This window comes from Sus scrofa, chromosome 7 (genome assembly GCF_054392235.1).
Source record: "Sus scrofa isolate SSC_HxYL_T2T_F1_AM1 chromosome 7, Sscrofa_HxYL_maternal_Yorkshire_Landrace_v2.0, whole genome shotgun sequence".
Classification (NCBI taxonomy): domain Eukaryota; kingdom Metazoa; phylum Chordata; class Mammalia; order Artiodactyla; family Suidae; genus Sus; species Sus scrofa.
The window spans coordinates 27,378,586-27,402,672 of NC_139389.1; the positions used below are offsets into that span (position 1 = coordinate 27,378,586).

Consider the following 24,087-nt stretch of genomic DNA (forward strand, 5'->3'; position numbering starts at 1 on the left):
TGCATGCGCAGTCGCCTTTCTAGCCTTTCCTGCTTTGGGCGTACGTCAAGATGGCTGCCTCCATATTGAACGTGTTGCTGAGGCGCCTTCCTGGCGTTTCGCCCTTCAGAGGTGCCTACGGAGTTCAGGTAACTCCTTGGAGCACGTTTTGTACAACCCAAAACTTAAACTGTACTTTCTCTAGGTTGTCGCTCCACTTCTGGGAATCCAGGAGCGGAGAGCTTCCCGATTGCTGTCAAGGCAATGCTTTACTTCCACCACTCTCTTCCCTTCTCGTTCCTCGATACTGCGCGCATTTTCTTATTTCGAGTCGAGGGTGAAGAGCCAGGGTTGGATGGTATCCTCTTCCCTAGTTTCCATCTCGATTAAATAATTAAGAGATGGAATGAACCCCTTGGTCATAACACAAACCAGCTGTGAACTGTTCAGACGATGTCTAAATCTGCGATGCCCAGTAAGGTCTTTGGGTTGAGGGACAGACACTAACTTCTACCAGCCCTGCTATAGCCTAATAAAGCCAGGACACATTCTCACGACCTGGGGACCAGTGTCTCGGCTCTCTTTATGTCACTGAATCAGTTTCTCATCAGAGCATACATGAGCTTAACTTTGGGTCGAGGTTTCCCTCCAGCCTCACGTACTTACCCCCCTGGAGGTTCTTGGCAGGGCAGATTCTTAGCGGGGCAGGGCGAGATGGGAAGGCTTAGCCCAGCTGCCACTCCCTACAGTGGGACTAAAAATTGGTGACAAGGGTCACCACAGAGTTAATTATAGGCCTGGTAGCTTTAAAGGTAGCGTTAGGACTCAAGTTTATTCTGTCCTATGGAATGTTGACCTTCAACTTTTTATAAGGCTGGGCAACTCAGTGATTCAGGATCGGATTGAGTGGAGATTCATCTGTCTTTGCATTTCCTTCCTGCCATTCATCTTAACTCCAAGAAGATAAGACATTCTCCCTTTTTCTCCACTAGACTCGGTCTGTCCCAGAAAGGACAGAGTATCTTATATGTGCCACGTTTTTGAGTTGTTTTCTCAAATAAATTTGCCTCCCCATCAGCTATCTAGTTACCCTCCAACATGACTCTTTCTCTGAAGATCCAGTTACAGTAGGGAGACTGGTGGTTAATGATGTCAACTTAACCCCCCCACCCAACGCTACCTTTCATATATATTTCATTAACATAGTGGGTATAGATTCTTTTTCTCCCTGAACTGTTGGCAGCTAACCAGTCAGGTTTCTCCTTGAACTCACTGTCTCATTTCCACTCTCCTTCTATAGGTTCTCCTCCAGACTCTTTGCACCAAAGCTCCCCCTGAGGATGATTCTTTGCCCCAGGTTCCCATTTCCCCTTATAAAGATGAACCCTGGAAATATCTGGACTCAGAAGGTACTTCTTCATGGGGGAGGGGAGGGCAAGTCAGGTCTGAAATAAAGGGACAGAGATGCCCCCCACCACCTGCACCCAGACATGACTTAAGTGGCCTTTCATTTCAGAATACCAGAACCGCTATGGTTCTCGCCCTGTCTGGGCTGACTACCGTCGCAACCACAAAGGTGGAATACCCCCACAGCGGACTCGAAAGATGTGTATTGTGAGTTTCTGAAGGTGACACATGGATGGGATGTGGAGTGGGGCTGAAGGCTATAGCCGCAGTGGTAGCTGCACTTTTTCAGACAAGGCTTTGAACATCTTCACCTGCCAGTTTCTTCTCTCTACAGCGGGGAAATAAAGTTGCTGGGAATCCCTGCCCCATCTGCCGGGATCAGAAGTTGCACGTCGACTTTAGGGTAAGGAGAGTCTTTTCTCCAGAATAAAGACCTAGAGTGCTAGAGAGATTACCTTAGGTACCCCTCACTCTTCATGTCCTGGTGCCACTAAAGTTTTTTGGGTTTTTTTTGTTTTTTGTTTGTTTTTGTTTTAAGCATAGTTGATTTACAGTGTGTCAGTTTCTGCTGTATAGCAGAGTGCCCAAAGTCCATTTTATATTGACTTTCCGGCAATATGAAACATTCCTTCTTCTAGCCTTTGCTCTCTGCTATGGGTTATACTAAAAAGCTTCATCCACTATTAAAAAAGAAACCTTCATCCCTTGCCTATGAAATTTATAGTCTAAATTGGCAAGCAAGAGAAATACTCGTTTCTAATGGGAGGGCTACACCCAAGGCTTCATTTTTATACATCACAGTTAGCAGCAAGTAGATTGGACTAGTTCTTTCTCTGAGGTTTTCTTTATTTTGTCGGTGGCATGCTGGAGACTAGGGGCTGGAGGGCAGGTACATGAAGCAAGGTACAGTCAGTTATGTTAAAAAAAAAAGAAAGACACTTCAGTGTGAGAAGGACAGGACCTGTTCCTTAAAGGATTCAAAAACCTTATGATAATGGAAACGTGCTCGTCTGAGTTTGCAGGGCTTAGAAGTATTAAGAAGGTCGTCAGGGGAGTTGGAGGGCATTTGTGTGTCAGTCAGCAGAAGGGGGTGTCTGACTGCTGTCAGGCTCCTTCAGAAGCAGGTTGTAGAGGAGTCCAGGAGCTACTTCTCAGTTTCAGCTGTGTACAAACTATAACCATCTGTATACAGTTTATAGTAAGCTGCCTGGCTAAGGGAGAAAGGTTGAATAGTGCAGATGATTCTGCTTGCTATCCCACTCCACAAGTAAACCTGCTTTTTCTTTGGGAATCTCACCACCTGTGATTAATTGCTGGCTGAGAATCATTCTAGTAATTAAACCTTTTTAACTAATCTTAGTAAATAAATAAATTACATAAGGCATAGTTTTTGTTTGTTTGCTTGCTTTTTAGGGCCACACCCATGTCTATGGAAGTTCCCAGGCTAGGGATTAAATTGGAGCTATAGCTGCCGGCCTATGCCACAGCCACAGCACCTCGGGATTTGAGCAACCTACACCATAGCTCATAGCTGGATCCTTAGCCCACTGAGCGAGGCCTGGGATCACACTCGCATCCTCATGGATCCTAATTGGGTGCATTAACCGCTGAGCCACGAAGGGAACGCCAAGGCATACTTTTGTATACATTAATCATTTATAAATGCACCTTATAACATGTACTACATTTTATGGGTGATTTCATGGATTTGCCAAGACTGTCCCTAATTTGTTGCATGAGGGGCCGATGTTAGACCCTAACCCCTGCAGAAGAGAATTCTATGTGAGTCTTAGTGACAGAGTGTCTGATGTGCACATAAAAGGGTTGAAAGGCCAGGAAAGGGGGAAGTTTGCAAGTGTGTTCAGTAAGCGAATGGGGCTAAAACTGGACATTGAAGGAGGGCAGCACCTGGAGAGACAGAGCAGGGTCCAGGTCCTCTGGGCGGGTGTGCAGGGACTGTGCCCTGTCAGTCTCTAAATGTCTGTTTTGCTGCCTTCCCTTCCCTCTCTTGTTTCTCCACCACTTTTCCCTACAGAACGTGAAGCTCTTGGAGCAGTTTGTCTGCGCCCACACGGGTATCATCTTCCATGCCCCGTACACAGGTGAGCCCATCATCCCCGTCCCCACCAGAATAGCCTTCGTTACAGCAGTTCTTGTATTTATTAAGACGACAAGTATTTGTTTGGTGGCTCCTACTAATGGCATAAGAAGTATGCTGGAACCTTCTGAGATGTTAGCCTATTGTGGATACTCATGCTAAAACAGTTACATGTGGGCCAAAGGCAGAGGCAGTTATCAACATAAGCAAACCATCGAAATGCAGCTCTTCAAAGATGAATGGTAGTGATTGTTTCCTTTTTATAGTCTTTTCACTTTTAAGAAGCCTTTCTCATAATTGACTATCACAGAGGTACTTTTATGCGCTCTGTTGACAGTTCAATGAGATTTCCCAAATTTGGGATTGTAAACTTAAAATTTCAAGATTATATCTATTGCCTAAGTACAGCTACAGGCTAAATCTCATTCACTGCTATGTTTTATTCTGTTCTTTTCCTTCCTTCCTTTTTTGACTTCTTAGGGCCACACCTGCGGCATATGGAGGTTCTCAGGCTGGGGGTCTAATTGAAGCTACAGCTGGCAGCCTACACCACAGCCACAGCCACAGCAACATGAGATCCAAGCCACGTCTGCAACCTACACCACAGCTCACAGCCTTAACCCACTGAGCAAGGCCAGGGATCAAACCTGCAACATCATGGTTCCTAGTTGGATTCATTTCTGCTGCACCACTTCGGGAACTCCCTCTTTCTTTCTTTCTTTCTCTTTTTTTTTGGCTGCACTGCAGGATGTGGAAGTTCTCAGGCCAGGAATCAATCCCACGTCACAGCAGCAACCCAAGTCCCTGCGAGGATATCATCAGATCCTTAACCTGCTGTGCCACAAGGAAATTCCATGTCCATTTATTTTCATATTGTCTGCAACTCTTCCCAGGCTGCAATGGCAGAGTTGAGCTGAGACAGACTATAATATATGCCCTAAAATACATGGCCTTGTCCAGAAATATTTTATCAACACCTGCTCCAAAGCAAAATAAATTTGCAAAGAATAATTGGAATCAACCCTTTTGTGGGGTGGTAGCATGCTCAGTGGAGGTTGGTTTGTCAAGGAGTTTTAAGAATTTTATTTATTTATTTATTTTTGTCTTTGGTCTTTTCCAGGGCCACACCCGTGCCATATGGAGGTTCCCAGGCTAATCGGAGCTGTAGCAGCCAGCCTATGCCACAGGCACAGCAATACCAGGTCTGAGCCGCCTCTGCAACCTACACCATAGCTTACAGAAATGCCAGATCCTTAACCCACTGAGCAAGGCCAGGGATGGAACCCACAACCTCATGGTTCCTAGTCGGATTCGTTAACAATTGAGCCATGCTAGAAACTCCCGAGTTTTAAGAGTTTTATAGTCAAGCCGTAAAAAGCTGAAGGAACTATTTTGCTACTTTCTCAGATCACCTTCCCCAGACCTGAAATCCTTTCTTCCTTCATTGAATCTTTCTCTTTGTATTGTCAACTCAGCCATTTAACTAAGCACATTTGCCTTTTGGATTGTGTTCTGTTCCCTGTATTGAAGCCTTTACCATCAAATGGCTTCTTTATAGGTGGCTTGACCCTCCTAAAGTCTTCATCCTGGTTCTCAGAGAAAAGGTTCTTCCCATTGAGCAGAAGGGGAAACAGACTCATGGAGGGGGCAGGGGAGTGGGGTCATTAGTAGAGCCAGGTCTTCCAAGTCTAGCCTTCAAGCATCATATAAAAGCAGTTTTGTTCTTTAATTACTGTGACTTTTTTGTTGTTGTTGTTGTTGTTTCTTTGGGTCTGTACCCATGGTATATGGAGGTTCCCAGGCAAGGGGTCGAATTGGAGCCATAGCTGCTGGCCTGCACCACAGCCACGACAGTGTGGGATCTGAGCCACGTCTTCGACCTACACCACAGCTCATGGCAAGGCGGGATCCCTAACCCACTGGGCAAGGCCAGGTATCAAACCTTTGTCCTCATGGATACTTGGGTTCATTAACAACTGAGCCATGACAGGGAACTCCTAATTATTGTGACTTATAAAATGAGCTCCAAGTTATCTTTTTTCTTTCCACAGGGGTCTGTATGAAGCAACACAAGAAGTTGACCCAGGCCATCCAGAAAGCCAGGGATCATGGTGAGTGTGAGAAGGGGCACAGGGCAGTTTCAGTAAGCATGAGGAGGGTGACTTAGGGCTGGAAGGTGGATGTAAATGCTCCCTCCTATATGGGTAGCACCTAACATGTTCTTCTCAAGAATCTCTTCTTTTATCACTCCACTGTTCTTTGTTTCCTCTCCGGAGTCTCTTGTCATTGCCCTGTCCCCTTGTTCCTCCTCTTTCTCTGCCTTTTTATTTTATAGTTGTTGGTCCCAATGCCATGGCTAGATCATAGGATGAGCTTTGTGTTAATTTCTGACCTGGGCTTCATGACACTTTTGCATAAACTAAGAAAAATACCCTCTAGTACGGCAGATGCAGCTTCATTGCCCCGGTGTAGGGCTGCACAGCATGACAGATAAGAGCCCAGGCAGCACGTCAGCCCACACTTGCCCCCCGGCCAGTCGCCTTTCCCCAGTGTACTGCATGCATGCATGAACCCAGTGGTTCTGATTGATCCCTCCCTCCCTTTCAGGTCATTTTCCTTATTATCTGTCTTAATCACCCTTCCCGGGGTTTCTCTCTCTATTTTTTAATCCCCCAGGTCTTCTCAGGTACCACATTCCCCAGGTTGAACCCCGGGACCTTGACTTCAGTACCACTCATGGAGCTGTGAGTTCTACTCCGCCAGCCCCCACTCTGGTTTCAGGTGACCCCTGGTACCCATGGTACAGCTGGAAACAGCCACCAGAGAGAGAGCTGTCCCGCCTTCGCCGGCTCTATCAGGGCCGTCTTCGAGAAGAAAGTGGCCCTCCACCTGAGTTAATGCCCGAGGTGCCCCTTACAGCCCCAGCTGAAGCCTCCTCCACTGAGCCTGGGGCCCCGCAAAGTGCTCTGTAGGAGCTGGAGACCGGGGAGGGAGACAGGGTGTCCCTTATACAATATTTCACCCTGAGGAGCTGTGTCTCTTGTGGCAGTGGCAGGCCCAGGGCCAAAGAAAGGAAGCGGCTTTTGGTGAAAGGGATAAATACGTCTGAGGCTGGGGGAGGGCACTGCAGATGTGTATGAGAAAACCCAGCCTTTACATATTGTAAATAGATGTGCTAAGCATTCTGTTACTGTTTCAAACCTGTGCCAACTGGGCTTTTACAAAATAAAGCTGTATCCTGTCTCTGGGCTGAATTTCAGATGGACTCTCTAGCGGGGGCTGGGAGGGGGCAATGGCTTGAACCAGCTCGGCCAGTGGATTCTTGGGACCAGAAACCACCTGGGATGAGCATTTGTGACATTCAGTCATCACTTGTGGCCTCTGTGACTGATACACAGTGTCTGCACCATACCCAGCTGTTCACTGAGGGACTCAAGGGTGGGAGAATGAGACGCTAAGTCTAAGAAAGATGCGTTGCTATGGCGCCCACTGCCGTGGGAGGCAGGAATGGAGTAAAAGGCATTGCCAAGAGACAGTCTGGCAAGAAGAACGGGGTCTCCCAGGCCGGCTGCCAGGACGCAGAGGGAGGGGAGTGGGGGCGGGGCGCCCCCCAGGACCCGCCGGGCGCTGCAGGGGAAATAAAGATTGCGGGGGGCGGGGCGCCGAGGGAGGGGCGGAAGTGACGTTGCGCGGGGCGGGTCCGGCCGCGCACAATGGGCCATGGAGTTCCCTTTCGATGTGGACGCGCTGTTCCCGGAGCGGATCACGGTGCTGGACCAGCACCTGCGGCCCCCGGCCCGTCGACCCGGAACCACAACGCCGGCCCGGTGACATCTCAAACCCGCCCCATGGCCCTTCTCTCCCGGTTCCTCTCAAAACCTGGTCCAGGCACCACGCCCCCTTCTTATCGACCGCTCCCTTTGAAGTCCTGGCTTGCCTTTTTGGTGACCTTTGACCCTAGAATTAGTGGGGCCGATCGGGGCTTGAATCTATGACCTTTCACCCCTGGGCCCAATGTATGGTCCCAACCAAGGGATGTGGTTGACGTGCCCTTCCTGCTTCTCCACAATAACCTCAAGGGAGGAGGGCATGTACTGCACTGAAAGGAGGTGTGGCAAAAGTTCGGGTTCCAGAAGAGCGGGGTGGGAAATCAGAGTGGAAGACTCCAAGGTAAAGGCAGAGAGCCTGAACTACTGACCTGGGTTTGGGGTTATGGCCCATGTTCCCAGGGAGTGAATTGCCCAGGACCCTCTAACTCAGTGAGTATCTGACTCTGTCTCCTTTCTCTCTGTAGTGTTGATCTGCAGCAGCAAATTATGACCATTATAGATGAACTGGGCAAGGCTTCTGCTAAGGTACTGGGGTGTCTACATGGAATAAAGGGAGGCCTCTCCGGGTAAGGGAGGCCTGGGTCCTTCGGAAGGGACTTGTAGAAAGTCTGTCTTCAAATTCCTGGCAGGCCCAGCATCTTCCTGCTCCCATCACCAGTTCGTCAAGGATGCAGAGTAACCGCCACGTTATGTATATACTCAAAGATACTTCAGCTCGACCGTGAGTGCCAAATGCTCTTCTGTTCTGCACTTAATTCCTCTCTTCCCCAGCCCCTCCCATCTTTTTTGTCTCTCCCTTTTCCAAATAGTTGCTCATTATTGTTCATTGTTTTCCCCATCCTACAGGGCTGGAAAAGGAGCCATTGTTGGCTTCCTTAAAGTTGGCTATAAAAAACTCTTTGTACTGGTGAGTGTTATTGGAAACTAAGAGTTCATAGGCCTTGGCCCCTGAGAAAAAATGTGCTAGAGTATGGAAGGTGACAATGATGTCTGGGTCCTAAAATATATTTGTTGTTCTTTTGCCCCTTAGGATGATCGTGAGGCTCACAATGAGGTAGAACCACTTTGCATCTTGGACTTTTACATCCATGAGTCACTTCAACGCCACGGCCATGGACGAGAACTCTTCCAGCATATGTTGCAGGTATTGTTCATCTCTTCAGCAGTTCATCCAAAAGTGGAGATCAAAGGCCCCTTGTTCTGAGTCCTCACAGAGGCCCTGTCTCCCAGCCTCCCCACCCCATGCTCCCATATCCTCCGATTCCCTTCCCAGGCGACTGGGTTCCTGTTGGCATGTTTTTCCCCATGCCTCCTCTTACCCTGAGTCTCCTGTTCCCTGCAGAAGGAGCGAGTTGAACCACACCAGCTGGCTATTGATCGACCCTCACAGAAGCTGCTGAAATTCCTGAACAAACACTACAACCTGGAGACCACAGTCCCACAGGTTAGAGGTTTCAGAGAGTAGATCCCCACTGAGCACCCCCCTTGAATTTCTTTATTTGCGGGGGTAGTGGTGGCACCTTCCAAGTACTCCTTATTCCCCATTATATAGGATTGATTTTATATAACTAAGTTCTTTGTTTGTTGGGGGGGAGAGGGGGAACCATCTCTCATCCTACAGTGATCTCCCTCTCATCTATTTTGATTTTTCATCATGGGCTGTTTTGTATACCTAAGAACATTTTTGTCCCCCAAACACAGCTGGCTCACTTTTATCTCCATGTTTTCACGCAGGCCATTACTTAGTCAATCAGCATTTATTAAGGACCATAATAATATACATTCCCTGTCCTCAGGGAGATTTGATCTATTTGGAGGAAGGTGGTTTGTTTATAAGTAGATGTAACATAATGTTACTAATGCTGTCCATTCATTCCATATGTATTTATAGAGCACCCGGCTCTGTCCTGGGCACTAGGAATACTTAAAATAGATGAACGTGTCTGTCTTTTCTGATGGAGCTTATGTTCTAGTTGAAGAGACAAACATAATAAATAAAATATAGTCGATGACAAGTGCTCTAGGAAAATGAGAGCAAGTAAGAGGGCTTGGGAGTGCCATGGTGAGGATGGGAGTGTGGGGAATTGCAGGTCTAAATGGGACAAGCAGGGAGTTCCCTGATGGCTGAGTGGTTAAGGGTCTGGTATCACTGCTGTGGCATGGTTTGATCCACATGCTGTGGATGCAGCCAAAAAAAAGGGACAAACAGGAAGGGCCTCACTGAGAAAGTGTCACTTGAGCAGTGACTTAAAGAGGTGAGAATAAGAGCCATGTACTGTATGGAGAGCAGGCATCCCAGGCAGAGGGAATAGCTAGTGCAAAGGCCAGGAGGTGGGAGTGTGCCCTTAAAGTTGGCTCCTGTTGCTATAGCAGTGTGAGTGAGGGGGTGTGTGGTAGGTGAGATCAGAGCAGTGATGGGGGAGGAAAGACATGTAGGGCCTGCTAGGCTATTGCAAAGACTTTGGATTTTACAAATGAAGAAAGGAGAGCCATCATAGGGGTTTGAGCAGAGGGATAATACTACATGACTTTAACCAGACCACTTTGCCTGTTAATTTTAGGCAGTAGAATAGTGAGGGAACAAGCAAGGTAGCAACAGTCCTGATGAAAAACAGTGATGGATCAGACCAAGATGGTAGCAGTAGAGATGGTAAGGAGTGGTCAGATTTTAGGTATTTTGAAGTTAAAGCAAATAAGTTTTATTGATAAGATTGTTTGTAGAGAAAGAGATAGAGTTAAGAGTGGCCTCAAAGTTGTTGGCCTGGGATTTCCCTTGTGGCGCAGGGAAATTTCCAGAATTTTCAGGTCCCTACTGTGGTATGGGTTCGATCCTGGCTCAGTAACTTCCACATGCTGCAGGCACAGCCCAAAAAAAAAAAAAAAAAAAAAAAAATGGGGGAGAATCAGCAAATGTGACCAAGGAGTGACTGCAAGGCCAGTGAAGAAAGTGTTTCCAGGAGGAAGGAATGATTTACAGAGTCAGATGCTGCTGATCAGTGAGGTAAGAAGAGGTCTGAGAAGTGACCATTGGATTTAGCTGTCTGAGACCCCTGTTGATCCTGATGAGAGGGGTTTCAGCACACTGGTGGGTGGTGGAAGCCTGGATGGAGTGGGTTTAGGAGATTGAGAACTGGAGACAGCAAGAATAAGACCCACTTTTATTTATTTATTTATTTATTTACTTTTGCTTTTTAGAGCCACACTCGCAGCATATGGAAGTTCCCAGGCTAGGGGTTGAATCAGACTGCAGCTGCCAGCCTACACCACAGCCACAGCAATATGGGATCCACTGAGCGAGGCAAGGGATTGAACCCACGTCCTCATGGATACTAGTTGGATTTGTTTCCTCTGCACCACAATGGGAATGCCTAAAACCCTCTTTTAAATGCTGCTTTAAGGCAAATAGGGAAATAGAGCAAGAGCTAGGGATGGAGGTGGATCAAGAACAAGTTGATTCTTTTCAGTTGCATGAAAATAAACAGCATAAGAACAACTCAGTAGAGAGAGAATTCGATAATGTCTGAGAAAGTGGGGGCAATTGCTGAAGCATTGTGTCAGTGGGCTTGGGACTGGCTTGACAAGTGAGCTTTTGATAGGAGCTCAGACAGTTAATCCATTGTAATGAGATTTGATGTGCTTACAGAAGAGGCGTAAGGAGATGGTGTGAGTGCTAGGTGGGTAAAGAAAGGCTTGACTTAATCTTGAAAGGTGAGTGTCAAGGGGACAGAACTGGGCAGGCTGAAGTGAGAACCAGCGTGAGCCAAGTCAGGTATTCATCTCCCTTTCAGGGCACTGCAAGCAGTTTTGTGTTGCTGGCGTGCTGGGCATATGCTTGCTGGGGGGGGATGAGGGTGGGTGGGTTACAGCAGGGTCAAGGCAGGAGACAGACGGGGATCTCCTTAGAATGTCCTCCCAGAGTAGGACATCATTTTTCCATCAGGAGGCGACAGAGAGCAACGGAAGGTACACAGTATCTGGCATCAAACGCATTACCCAGTAAGAGCAGGGCAGTATAGAGTGTAAATAATGACTGATGTTTCATGAGCTCTGTGTGCTCTCTACACGCATCATCTCTGTTGATCCTCATCCACTTCTTTGAGGTAGGTCCTTTATTGACCTCATTTTGGGTTTATATAGATCAGTGACTTGACTGAGTTCACACAGCTATTAAATGCAAGAGCTTGAATTTGAACCCACAGCCCACTCTAATGACTACACTGTATTCCTGATTGCAGTGCCACTGCTAGGATCAGGAGTCTGGGGTCTGAGGCCCAGTTCTGCCACTTGTAGCTCGTTGGCTTTGGGCAAGCCATGTCTCCAAGCACACATATCTCCAGTTCTCTTGGGTATATGCCTAAAAACAGAATTGCCAGGTAATCTGTTTGAGTTTTTGAGGAGCTGGGACATCATTTTTTCCACAACGATGCCAACATTTTACATTTCCATCAGCAGCGTACGAGAGCTCCAGTATCAACATCCTCACAAAATTTACTTTCTTTTTTCTTTTTATAATAGCCATAATTATGGTTGTGAAGCTGTACCTCTTTGTGGTGTTGATTTGCATTTCCCTGATGACTGATGATGTTGAATATCTTTTCAAGTGCTTGTTGGCCATTTGTATATCTTCTTTGGAGAAATATTTATTCAAGTCATATGCCCATTTTTATTTTATTTTTTGTCTTTCTATCTTTTCTAGGGCTGCACCCGTGGCTTATGGAGGTTCCCAAGCTAGGGGTCTAATTGGAGCTGTTGCCACCAGCCTCCACCAGAGCCACAGCAACGCTGGATCCTTAACCCACTGAGTGAGGCCAGGGATCGAACCTGCAACCTCATAGTTCCTAGTCGGATTTGTTAACCACTGAGCCACGACAGGAACTCCCTTGTCTGTTTGTTCTTAAGCTGGAAGAGTTCTTTTTGTTCTAGCTACAATGCTCTTATCAGATGTATGATTTGCAAATCATATATCCTATTTTGTGAGTTTTCTTTTTATTTTCTTGATGGTGTCTTTTGACATGCAAAAGTTTTTACTTTTGATGGAGTCCAGTTTATTTTTTCCTTTTGTTGCTTGTGCTTTTGGTATCATATTTAGGAAACCATGCCCAAAGTTATCAAAAATTTCCCATATTTCCTTCTGTTTCACAGTGCTAGCTCTTAGCTCTTTAGGTCTTTGATCCATTTTTAGTCATTTTTTGGTCCATGCTGTGAGGTAGAGGTCCAAATTCATTATCTTGCATGTAGATACTCAGTTGTCCAAGTACCACTTGTTGAAGAGACTATACTTGTAGAATGGACTTGTTGAAAATCAGTTGACCATAGACACATGGGTTTGGTTTGTTCTGTTTGTTTGTTTTTGCTTTTTAGGGCCACACTCGCAGGATATGGAAGTTCCCAGGCTAGGGGTCGAATTGGAGCTATAGCTGCCAGCCTACGCCACAGCCACAGCCACAGCAATTCGGTATCCAAGCTGTGTCTGAGACCTACACTGGAGCGAGGCCAGGGATTGAACCTGCATCCTCATGGATACCAGTTGGATTCGTTTCTGCTGCACCACAATAGGAACTCCAGACACATGGGTTTATATCTGGACTCTATTCACCCCATTGGTTTATGTCCTCCTGTACCTCTAGCACAGTTGTTTTCTTTTCTTGGCCTCGCCTGCAGCATGTAGAGGTTCCCAGGCCAAACGTGTGCCACAGCAGCAACCCCAGCCGATCCAGTGTGCCACAGCAGCAACCCCAGCCGATCCAGTGAGCACACTGGATCCTTAACTCGCTGAGTCAAAAGAGAACCCTCCTACCATAGTTTTGATTACTATAGCTTTGTAGTAAGTTTTGAAATCAGAACTGTGACTCTTCCCCAACTTTGTTATTCCTTTTTAAGATTATTCTGGCAATTGGAGGTCCTTTGCAATTCAACTTTAGGATCAGCTTGTCTGGGGCTGAGTTTTTGACTGAGTCTGTCAACAAGGACAGAAGGACTGGCTTTTGTTCCTCCCACTGTAGTTTTTCCAGCACAGGGTTCTTTACCCAAGTATGTGCTGAGTGGCTGAATGGACAACTGTATTTCGCTTGTTTCGTCTTACAGGTGAACAACTTTGTGATCTTTGAAGGCTTCTTTGCCCATCAGCACCGTAAGTGTTCTCACCTTGTGTGTGTTGGTCAAGCAGTTGGGGAGAGGGGAAGGAAAGAGGTGGATTCTTGGTCCCACCGGCCCCCTCACTCGGGCACCACCGCTTCCTTCCTCACAGGGCCCCCTGCTACCTCTCTGAGGGCAACTCGGCGCTCTCGTGCTGCTGCGGTCGACCCTGTGCCCGCGGGTAAAGCTGCACTGAATGGGTGGACCTGTAGTGCTGGGATGGCCAGTCACTGGAGCCCCGGGGAGCACAGTGCAACCTGTGGGCAGCTTGGCAGAAAACTAAAGCAACCCACGTCTCCAGCAGACATCAGCCATTTCCTTTGCCCTCGTGGGAGCTCAGTGCCTAGTTGGCAAGACTTTTAACTAAGCAAGCTCATTGGGAGGCTCTTTTGACAGTTGACATTGATGGAGCGTCTTTCTGCTTCAGGCCCATCAAAACAGGCCTGAGTCATGTTCCTTTATAAACCCCTCTGAGAGCCAGTGAGGGATAGGCAAGGGCAGCCAGCCCTTCCATTTCCAGTCATAGAGCAGTGACGTGAATGGGCCACAGTTTAAATGCTAGTTTTAGAAGATAACACTCAGAATTTATAACATTGCCAACGAAATAATGAAGTTGATTTGGAGAAGCCAAACCTAGGAGGGGCTGAAATGCAGCTCAGGTCTCCATTCCGTCCTCACACACGCAGGTGCCGGCTGCCAGGCCAAGCCCCTCGCCCTCCTCCTCCTCGAGGTGGCGGGGCACTGCCTTCTGCTGGCTGTGCCTGGCATGCTTGCCCAGGAGGGCCCCCTTCCTGAACGGTACTGGCTTTGTGGCCAGCTTGCACCTCCTCCTCCATAACCACCACCCAGAGAACAGTCTACTACAGTGAGTAGCATCTACCAGTGTCAGGCGCCGGGAGGCGGGAACTAGCCGTGACTGGCTTTGATTTCCAAGGCTTCCCCCGCCTCACTCCTGCTGACCAGAGGCTGGGAGAGGGGGCCAGCAAGGACGGTGAGGAGCAGGTCCACAGGAGAGGACACCCCAAAGCTGAAGGGGATCCTCCGGACAGTCTCTCATTTGCCACACATGATGGACAAAGAACCTCTTGAGAGGGAAAGGGAGGGGCAGGCAGAGAAGCGAGGAGGAGGGAGGCTGAGCCTGGACCATCCACTAGCCTCCCATTTCCAGATGTCTGTGTTTTTTTCCTCGTCCTTTCTGCCCCTTAATAAAACTTAAATCTCTTCCCATCTTGACACCTCAAGGAGCAGTTCTGCCCCACCCCAACTTCCCTGACCTCTCCAAAGCAATTCCTGATTAACCAAGGGCTTTGTCCATCTCATCTAGAGGGACACGGGGGTCCTCGTTGGCCCGGCTGGGACCATTCCACTGCCCCAGAATCCCAGGGGGGCCTGACAGCACCCACTTGACAGTAAGAGCTCGCCTCCCTTGGCCGCCCTTCTCCTGCACCTCCCGGGCCCCAGAGTCTTCCCTGGATCTTTCCCCCTCACTCTGCACTCGGCCTGCTCCTTCTGGCTCTCCTCCAAAGTGCCCCAGCCTTCCCCCAAATTCCCTTTGGGTGTGACAGCATTGCCACAGAGCGGCTTCTGTGCTGGAGCTCAACTCTCCTTTCCCAGGAGGAACTGTGGTGTCAGGGATCAGAGGTTTGGGGTCGTGGGGGCAGTAGCTGGGGGCAAAGCCTGCTTCCTGATGCTTACCCTGCCTGTGTCCTCTCCACTGCCAGCTCCAGCACGGAAACTGCCGCCCAAGAGAGCAGAGGGAGACATAAAGCCATACTCCTCTAGTGACCGAGAATGTAAGCCTGGGAAGGGGGTCTGGGCCTGGGGGGCCTCAGCCCCGGGAAGCAGTCGTCTCCTCTAAGGGCTCTGACTTCTTTTTTTCCTACCCTCATCTGTGCTGTCATGACTCTTCCCTTTTTCTTCTTTCTCCCTCTCCCCAGTTCTGAAGGTGGCTGTGGAGCCGCCTTGGCCCCTAAACAGGGCCCCTCGCCGTGCGACACCTCCAGCCCACCCACCGCCCCGCTCCAGCAGCCTGGGAAACTCGCCAGAACGGGGTCCCCTCCGCCCCTTTGTGCCAGAGCAGGAGCTGCTGCGTTCCCTGCGCCTCTGCCCCCCCCACCCCACCGCCCGCCTTCTGCTCGCTACTGACCCGGGGGGCAGCCCAGCCCAGCGCCGCCGCACCAGGTAACAGGAACTGGGGGTCAGGGAACCTTGACCGTGAGAGAAGGTGTTAGAAATGGCAGAGGGTCGTGTAAATCCACCAGAGACAGGAAGCAGTAGGACAGGAGGACTGGAGCATCCTGAAACCTCTCGAGAAGCATATATTGGAAAAATATTTGTGGGAGTGGTCTGGAAGCAAATTACAGTGAAGGGGCAGGCAGGACAGGACTCTGTGGAGTCTAGGACCCTAGCTGCAGTGGGAGCTGGGAGGAGGGGTAGGAAGGACACAGATCCTGTGGAGGCAGGGACTGAGCCTCTCAAATGGGGAAATCGTGGTTTAACCCTTGCTGGGGAGGGACAGTATCTCTGACAGTGTGGGGAGCCACTGGCCCCGGGCCAGTGCCTCGTGGGCAGGATCCCATCCTGGCAAGCAGAGAGTGGGCCTCTCCTTTATTTCTCTCCCCGGCTTTCTCTTCACCTCTGACTGCTCTTTCTGTTTTTCTCTCTCCCCCATTTTCCCTCTCCCTTCCTCCTGTCCATAACATCCTTCCACAGCTCCCTTCCCCGCTCTGATGAGAGTCGATACTGACAGACAGCTCATCCCACCCCAACCCTTACCCCCTCCCCACCCCGAGAGACCTGGCAGAGACCCCTCTTCCTGAGAACCCCCAACCTGATCTCCCATCACAGCCCCCAGGACCTAGGGGAACCTGACAGAGCCCATGGCATTCCCCCTTCCCTGTCTTGGACAACTGGGTTGTCAGGGTCCCAGCTGGCCTGATACCTTCTAGCTTTTCACAGAAAGCACCCCTCCTCTCCTGACCTGGGCTCTCTACACTCTCCCACACACAGCCTGACCTGCCGCCAGCCTCTTCATTGGGCGGCTCTACTAACTACCCAGAGAAGCACACTCTTGCTTGCTGTCAGATTCTAGAACACCATGGAAGGTCCAAGGGCCTCCTCTGCCAGGGAAACCTTTTAAATTTAGAGTCTTGTCCATGGAATAAGTCCCATAGTCTCTCTACACTGTCTGCTGGTAGCTCTAATACTGCTTTGTGCTACCGACCACAGCCACCATCTCCACCTGCTGACAGCCGCCAGTGAATGAGCCCTGCTTGAGAGCAGTCCAGTCAGGTAGGACAGGGACCTACCAACTCCCCAGAGGGATCACTCAACATTGCCAAACACTTAATTTCCACATGTTCTGTGTATGTGTCAGGGGACCCCCAAGCTTATGTCTGCTTTGGGCCTCTAAAGACTCGCCACACTTTTAACAGACACCACCACTTCCCCCAGATCCAGGTTCTGTAAGGGAGTTTGCTTCTTGGCGTCAATCCCAGCCAGCACCCCAGGGTCACTCTTGGCCGAGTTCCAGAAGCTAAGCCTGAGTCTCCAGGCTCTATTAGCTTCTGGAACACCCTCTTGCAGCCATCCCTCCCCGGAAGCTAGATGCCGATAGATTCCTGTCTCGTGAGATTGTCTTGAGATGAGGCGGGGGAGCTCTTCCCCTAGCCTTCCTTCCTTCCTCCATAGCAAGAGCCTTCCTCCCTGCTCCACACCCAGAGTGGACAACACCCTTCCCTCTCCCGACCCTCTGAATGTGTGCTAGATCAGGTACCCCTGCTGTGTTCCCCCAAATCCTTGGGAGCAGGATCTCCCTCTCTTCTGACTCACCCCTCCTTTTTCTTCTTCCTCTCAGTGTTGTCTGAATAAAGTGTGAATTCTTTTGTGTTTTTTAAATGGACATTTTCAATGAAAAAAACTTCAAAAAAAAAAAAAACCCCAAACCTTTAAGGTCTCAGCCTCATTTGTACGTCACCCCTTATTTTCCACCCCTTATTTTCCTGGGATCTCAGGACCTCTGTCCCTCTCTCTTCCTCACCTCTCAGATCTGCAGATCTTCCAGCAAGGAGTCTCAGAGTCCCTTTTGCAGGATCTGGTGTCTTCATTGCTGGATCTTCTGCAGATTCTGTCTCTTCTACTGTAGTCACTGGATCCCACTGTTGCAGGCATCTACATCTACTGCTCCATCCTCTGCAGAAACCTCTAGCTCTCCCTGATAACTCCTACCCTTTACCCAAGGCTAGCCCTTGCTGAGATGTTAAGATTTACCAATGCCTCTGGAATCCACTAATTGCCTCCTGACAACAGTCCCCTAATTGTTTCCTGGATTCCTGTTCCCACTCTGATTTCCTGGCCTCTCTCTCACTAAACCCTTGGATCTCTTTCTCAAGATAATCCTTGTCCTCCTAAATTCATCCTTGTCACTCCCTGTTTCCCTCCGGCTGAGGTATCTGATAATTAAGGTAACCATGTTTTCCAAACCAAACATCAGGGCACCTGGTCCAACAAAATTTTTTTTGCCTATATTTGTATCTGTTTTTATGATATGATTTAGATCACATTTAGCCTTACTTTTAACACATTACCTCAATCAGAAATAAAAAAGCAGCAAATCAGGACTGCTCCAGGAAATCTTGGGGTATAAAGTGAGCTCCCTTCCCTTCTTTGGGACACAACTTAGATTAAAGCCCCATAGGAATGATGACCACCCCTCCCTCTATTCCTATGCTGTTGCTTTTATTCTTCTCCTCTTAATTCCTCCGTACCCACCCATATTTCATCCTGTGGCCCTCTTCCCCATCATCTCACATTTCTTCTACAGGGGGACTCCCCCAGGGCTGGTAGCCCAAAGCTGCTGTTATAGCCGCCATGGGCAGGTGAATTCCTCACCCCCCAATACAGGTAAGTTACTCATCTTCTTACCCTCAAATCAAGGCCATATTCACAACCTCCTCCAGACTTCCCATACACATGCCTGGTATTTCCACAGGCAGCCAAGAACTGAAGCAGGGGGAGCAGGAAACAGAGAATAGGTGAGGTCTGAGCCCCTCCCCTACCAGCCTCCCACCGCCTCAGACTTCTTTCCCAACATCACTCTCGGCTGCTTCCTCCTAAATCTCACTCTGAATTGAGTATCAGTTCCTCCCACAAAGCCTTTGACCTAACATCCTACAAGCCTCTTTCCCCCTAGGTTCAACTTCACTGCTTCCCTTTGGCGTTCTCTGAGGGGTTTCAAGTTGGGACATAGCACTAATGGTTCCAGCCTCATACCCCATCACATGTCCTTTACACTAGACCGACAGACTTTGAAGAAGCTGTGATATTAATTCTCACTGTGTACCCCGGTAACCCACTCTCTATCTCCCTCCCCGCCTACTAGGTCTGCCAGTGAGGAGCAGGTCTTGTCACAGGATGGGTCTGGGGAAGAACCCTTGCACACAGTTCCTCCACAGGCCCAGGCTCCACCAGCCCGGTCCTGGACAATGGGTGGGGACATGTTCAACGCCAGGTTCATTCGAAACTTGCAGGAAAGTCGCAGTACCAGGCCTTGGTGACCACAGCTCCCTCTCACACCTTTAAAGTCAGTATTATTTCTCTCTCACACACAGGACGTAGCCAAAGCTTACCCTCACAGTGGATATATCCATCCTTTCATTCATTGGACAGGCATTCTTATCAGTGCCAAGTCATTTGTATCTTATTTTTAACCACAGAAATAAAGTATTTATTTTTATCACAAGAGTTAATGAAAAATGCGACTGTCATTATTTCAAACCCACCCCTCATTCGTGGCACACCCTGCTCAGCCCCATCATCTCCGACTTTTGCGCAAGCGCCGCAGGTGAGAGCCTTGCTCATGGCCGCTAATCCACTGCGCAAGCGCTCTTGAGGCAGCCTCCGATCCGGCTAGCGCAGGCGCACTTACTGCAGATCAGCGCCTCACCGCCTCCCTGGAACCCGCCGCAGTGCGCAAGCGCGCAACATCTCGGTTTCCCTCCCCTCAGTCCCTCACCCCCCCTCCTTTCCCCTTCAAGAAGCCGGCTCCGGGGCGCGCTCACCCCTGTGAGGAGGCCGGAGACCGGACACCAGAGGCGCTCTCTCCACTCCCGGAAGATCATGTACCAGCCCAGCCGGGGGGCGGCCCGGCGTCTCGGCTCCTGCCTCCGTGCCTATCAGGCTCGTCCCCAGGTGAGAGCAGAGAGGAAGCGGGAGGGGAGGGGAGAGGAGGGGGCGGGGAGAGACCCTCCTCAGAGCCGGGGCGGAGCGCGCGTCCCGTTCTGCGCAGGCGCGGTGACGTCCCACTATTCCTTCCCACCTGTGCCCAGCGGCGCGTGGAGGGGCGAGGGGTCGCGGGGACGCGAGGTTGGCGTCGCCAGCCCTGATGCGCAATGGGCTGCGCGTTTTCCCGGGTCTGCGGAGGCAGGCGGGGTTGAAGCTGGGGCGGCGGGGCTCGTCCGCATTTCGCCCGCGTCTCTGCGGTTACCTGTGTCTGGAGGTGATTTGAAGGGCAGGGGGCGGAGAGGTTCGCGTTGCCGCCCAGGAGCCGACCAGACGGACCTGCGGGCCGCGCTGTGCAGCCCGCGCATCTTGCACCCGGATAGCGGTCCCGGCGGGAAGGCCGGCCCAGGTGGACCCGGTTCAGGCCCCTGCGCCTGGGCGGGCAAGATGGCCACGCCCCCGGCGGAGACGGCGCCACCGGGACACGGTCGGGGACGGAGGTACCTGCGCGGCCCGCCCGTCCCCCCCTAGATAATGAGACCCCTAGAGGTTTTCTTGGGAGCTTAGGCCTGATTTGGGGTAACCTCCCCCTTATTGATGTTTCACCGTCAGTAAACCAGGTCCATCCAGCCTTTAACAGTCTCCTGGGCTTTTCCGTGTCATTAGAGGAGCCCAGATGATGAGCTTACATTTATATATTGCTTTACAGGAGGCAGTTTTATTTATATTTATTATCTCATATAGTCCTCATAATAACTCTGTGGCTTCACAGTTCTCGTTTATAGGACATTTAATGGAAACTCAGGCTTAGGGAATGAGAGTGCCTGAAGGTTGCATACAGAATTGGAACTCAAGTCTCCTAGTTCCAGTTGGATGTTCTTTTCTCTATACATCTGCCTCACACTCGTGGAGCTGTGTTACAGGCCACATCATTTTATCTATGAGACCTGTTAATTCATTCATTTGGTCATTCTTCAAATGTGGATTCTTGCACATTTGAGAGAGGCAAACTTGCCCCCAAATAATGTTGAAATCTTAAATCTAAAGTTAATTGCTAATGTTTGGGAGAGGCATTTGTACTTTTGTCACAAGAAAGTGTTTCCTCTTAAGTAGAGATGGAGATGAATTTTTCCTCTAGTAATTCCATCTCGTGTCAGGAAGAGCAAGTGGGATCGGAAGCGTGTTAACGGGCAGTTTGGATGGAGGGGCATTATGTAACTGCATTTTTATCTTTCTCCCTTTTTTTCTCCTCCCTAGGACCAGCTTTCTCCAAGGGCTCTACCATTCCCACCCCTTTGGCCCCACTCCACCACAACCATTTCTCCATCTTTGCCTCTTCTCTGGTCTCCCCCACCGCCACGCCCTCCCACCCAGCCTCTTCCCCGAGCTCCCTCACTACCCCTCCCTCAGGTCCAAGCCCTCACCTCACCATGGGTGGTTCTCCCCCCAGGACAGGTGGAGGAGGGACCAGGACCCGAGTTACATAGCGGCTGCCTGGATGGGCTTAGGAGCCTATTTGAGGGACCTCCCTTCCCCTGTCCTGGGGCTCTGATACCTTTCCAAGCCCCTGGGACCGCCCACCCTTCCCCTGCCACTCCTTCAGGAGATCCAAGTATGGAGGAGCACCTGGCTATCATGTATGAGAGACTGAGACAAGAGGTAAGTTGGGTCAAAAGCAGTCTTTAGGAGTTCTTGCTGTGGTGCAGTGGGTTAAGAATCCAACTATAGTGGCTTGGGGTCACTGTGGAGGTGTGGGTTTAAGCCTGGCCAGTGCAGTGGGTTAAAGGTACTGGTGATGCCGCAGCTGCCGCCTGGATTCAGTCCCTGGCCTGGAAACGTCCATATGCTGCAGGTGTAGCCATTAACAAAAAAAGTTGTCTTTATCCAAAATGGGAGGGGATATAGGTATTCTTAAAAACAGGGAGTTGGTCAACTGAATTCTTTCTTGGAACCATGAGGCAGGCATAGAAATATGTTTTAGAAGTTCCCGTCGTGGCGCAGTGGTTAACGAATCCGACTAGGAACCATGAGGTTGCGGGTTCGGTCCCTGTCCTTGCTCAGTGGGTTAACGATCCAGCGTTGCTGTGAGCTGTGGTGAGGATCACAGACGCGGCTCGGATCCCGCGTTGCTGTGGCTCTGGCGTAGGCTGGTGGCTACAGCTCCGATTGGACCCCTAGCCTGGGAACCTCCATATGCCGCGGGAACGGCCCAAGAAATAGCAAAAAGACAATTAAAAAAAAAAAAGAAAAAGAAAGAAATATGTTTTAAACACTTCCCAGAGTTCCTGTTGTGGCTCAGGGGTAATGAATCGGACTAGTGTCTGTGAGGTTTGATTCATGACGGCAGGTTTGATCTCTGGTCCTGCTCCGTGGGTTAAGGATCCAGCATTGCTATGAGTGGTGATGCAGGTGCAGACGTGGCTCGGATCCCAAGTGGCTGTGGCCGTGGGTAGTCTAGCGGCTAATTCAGCCCCTAGACTGGGAACCTATGTATACTACAGGTGTGGCCCTAAACAAAAAAACAGTTCCCAAGGAAAGATGCCCCTGTTTGGATTAAGGAAGTTAAACATGGTATGAGATGGCCTTTCACTCAGGAATATTTAGGAACCACTAAATGTGGAAAACTGAGAAACAGGATTGTATTATCTTTCTTGCTGTTCTGATGCCCTCTTCTTTCACCTAGCTTCCCAATCTCTTCCTTCACTCCCACGACTACACTCTCTACTCTTCAGATGTGGAATTCATCAATGAGATCCTGAACATGCGTACCAAGTGAGAATCCGTGAACGGGGAGGGCCTTGGGGAGGAAAAGTCCCCATTGCCATTTCCATCCATTAGAGAAGGTCCCAGCCTGCTTCTCACAGCTGTCCCTCATTCCTCTGTCAGACCAGTTTGGTTTTCAGATTCTGCTATCATGAGATTTCTTTCCCATCCCTTTCTTCCAGGGGCCGGACATGGTACATTCTGTCACTGACCCTCTGCCGCTTCCTGGCCTGGAACTATTTTGCACAACTTCGGTTGGAAGTTCTACAGCTCACCCGCCACCCTGAGAATTGGACCCTGCAAGCCCGCTGGCGGCTTGTGGGGCTGCCCATCCACCTGCTCTTTCTGCGTTTCTATAAGCGTGACAAGGAAGAGCTTTACCGGTAAGAGAAGTGAGAAAAGAAACATACTACAGTTTCCTACTTTTAACCTTTTAGGAATCTCGGGTCTAGTCTCCTAGACCATCCTTGACCCTCCCTGAGTTGACTACAGGCTCCTTGAGGGCACCATCTTGTTTTAGTCTATTTTAATATAACAAAAATAGGGACTTTGAGGCATCCCCACTCGGGCACTGCAGGTTAATGATCCAGCTTGTCTCTGTGGAGGTGCCCGTTTGATCCCTGGCCCAACACAGTGGCTTAGGGATCCAGTGTGATCCAGCATTGTTGCAGCTGTGGCATAGGTCACAGCTACGGCTCCAATTCCATCCCTGGCCTGGGATCTTGCACATGCTGCAGGTACGACAGGAAAAGGAAGGAAAAAAAAAATAGGGACTTTTGAGTCTGTTAGGAAGGTTCTGGGCTCAGCTTCTTCACGTACATTATGTGGCACATAGTAGACACTCAGGTTCTTACACTGAACAAATGACAGTTTCGTTTCCTAAGTTGTGTCTCATAACCCTGGGTAAACTTCTGGCACAGAGTAGAATCCTAAGCCCAAACCAATGGTTCCCTTACTTTGCTGCACGGTGGAATCATGTAAGGATCTTTTAAAAATATTGGTGTCAGACATTCTGATTTAATTGGGCCACAGTACAACCTGGCCTCAGGATTTTTAAAAGACCCCCAAATGACCTAATCCATAGCAGAGTTTAGGAACAACTAGTTTAATTCTTGAATCAAACTTTGGGACCAGTCATCTTGCTCAGTGAGCCTCTCTTCTCCCTCCTTTAGGACCTATGATGCCTATTCCACCTTCTACCTGAATTCCAATGGCCTCATTTGTCGCCATCACCTAGACAAAGTGAGTCCTAGGGCTGGATGGGGTAAGGTCGGAGTAGACCATCCCACCTGTTGGCATTAACCTTTCTCCCTGCAGCTGATGCCCTCACACTCACCCCCAACGCCTGTGAAGAAGCTGCTAGTGGGAGCCCTGGTGGCTCTGGGGCTGTCGGAGCCAGAACCCAATTTACACCTGTGTTCCAAGGACTGATTCAGGAACTGGGCAGAGGCAGCACTGATGACTTTGCTACGCACAAGAGCGGGAGCTGGAGGTGGCCAAGAACCTCAGGAGCCGCCTTCCTCCTCTCTTCTTTCCTTTCCATCTCATGCTGTGTAAAGCTGCTATGTAATTTAACTTGTAAATAATAAAATCTAAGTGAATATATGAGATCGAATTCTCATGTCACTTTTTCTGAACCTCAAAACTTCCCTGTAG

The 24,087-nt window shown here is 49.6% G+C and overlaps 3 protein-coding genes across 18 annotated transcripts; all 3 read left to right on the top strand.

The window, feature by feature from the left end:
• Positions 1–50: 50 nt before the first annotated feature.
• On the top strand, positions 51–6,456 carry MRPS18B (mitochondrial ribosomal protein S18B). Its single transcript, NM_001123140.1, has 7 exons — positions 51–128; positions 1,280–1,388; positions 1,496–1,593; positions 1,721–1,789; positions 3,422–3,488; positions 5,536–5,595; positions 6,161–6,456. Exons 1-7 carry the CDS (start codon positions 51–53, stop codon positions 6,454–6,456), a joined length of 777 nt encoding a protein of 258 aa, NP_001116612.1.
• Positions 6,457–7,192: 736 nt separating this feature from the next.
• Positions 7,193–19,638, top strand: ATAT1 (alpha tubulin acetyltransferase 1). Of its 14 annotated transcripts, none has more exons than XR_014808852.1 (14): positions 7,193–7,311; positions 7,779–7,839; positions 7,944–8,035; positions 8,161–8,221; positions 8,345–8,458; positions 8,657–8,758; positions 13,399–13,444; positions 13,562–13,630; positions 14,774–14,858; positions 15,171–15,242; positions 15,387–15,630; positions 18,272–18,351; positions 18,440–18,482; positions 19,485–19,638. XR_014808852.1 is itself a non-coding variant. In XM_084965971.1 (13 exons), exons 2-13 carry the CDS (start codon positions 7,801–7,803, stop codon positions 19,002–19,004), a joined length of 1,137 nt encoding a protein of 378 aa, XP_084822097.1. In that variant the 5' UTR covers positions 7,193–7,654; positions 7,779–7,800; the 3' UTR covers positions 19,005–19,191.
• Positions 19,470–24,046, top strand: C7H6orf136 (chromosome 7 C6orf136 homolog). 3 transcript variants are annotated; one of them, NM_001243459.1, is made up of 6 exons: positions 19,470–19,638; positions 20,926–21,327; positions 22,352–22,440; positions 22,614–22,814; positions 23,604–23,673; positions 23,749–24,046. In NM_001243459.1, the coding sequence occupies exons 1-6, from the start codon at positions 19,567–19,569 to the stop codon at positions 23,860–23,862; spliced, it is 948 nt and encodes a 315-aa protein (NP_001230388.1). In that variant the 5' UTR covers positions 19,470–19,566; the 3' UTR covers positions 23,863–24,046. The 3 variants fall into 3 exon arrangements, with proteins under 3 accessions (NP_001230388.1, XP_084822387.1, XP_020953685.1); XM_084966261.1 differs by having other exon boundaries at positions 19,478–20,168; positions 23,749–24,039; XM_021098026.2 differs by having other exon boundaries at positions 19,478–19,638; positions 21,124–21,327; positions 23,749–24,039.
• The last annotated feature ends 41 nt before the right edge of the window (positions 24,047–24,087 follow it).

Bases quoted from the DNA above. Each gene is read 5' to 3' on its own strand.
- MRPS18B (NM_001123140.1), top strand. From the start codon at position 51: ATGGCTGCCTCCATATTGAACGTGTTGCTGAGGCGCCTTCCTGGCGTT. The intron at 1,389-1,495 runs GTACTTCTTCAT...CTTTCATTTCAG, and splicing joins GAAATATCTGGACTCAGAAG to AATACCAGAACCGCTATGGT. The intron at 1,594-1,720 runs GTGAGTTTCTGA...TTCTCTCTACAG, and splicing joins GGACTCGAAAGATGTGTATT to CGGGGAAATAAAGTTGCTGG.
- ATAT1 (XM_005665740.4), top strand. From the start codon at position 7,205: ATGGAGTTCCCTTTCGATGTGGACGCGCTGTTCCCGGAGCGGATCACG. The intron at 18,352-18,439 runs GTAAGTTACTCA...GTATTTCCACAG, and splicing joins TTCCTCACCCCCCAATACAG to GCAGCCAAGAACTGAAGCAG. The intron at 18,483-18,829 runs GTGAGGTCTGAG...CCCGCCTACTAG, and splicing joins GAGCAGGAAACAGAGAATAG to GTCTGCCAGTGAGGAGCAGG.
- C7H6orf136 (NM_001243459.1), top strand. From the start codon at position 19,567: ATGTACCAGCCCAGCCGGGGGGCGGCCCGGCGTCTCGGCTCCTGCCTC. The intron at 22,441-22,613 runs GTGAGAATCCGT...CCTTTCTTCCAG, and splicing joins ATCCTGAACATGCGTACCAA to GGGCCGGACATGGTACATTC. The intron at 22,815-23,603 runs GTAAGAGAAGTG...TCCCTCCTTTAG, and splicing joins GACAAGGAAGAGCTTTACCG to GACCTATGATGCCTATTCCA.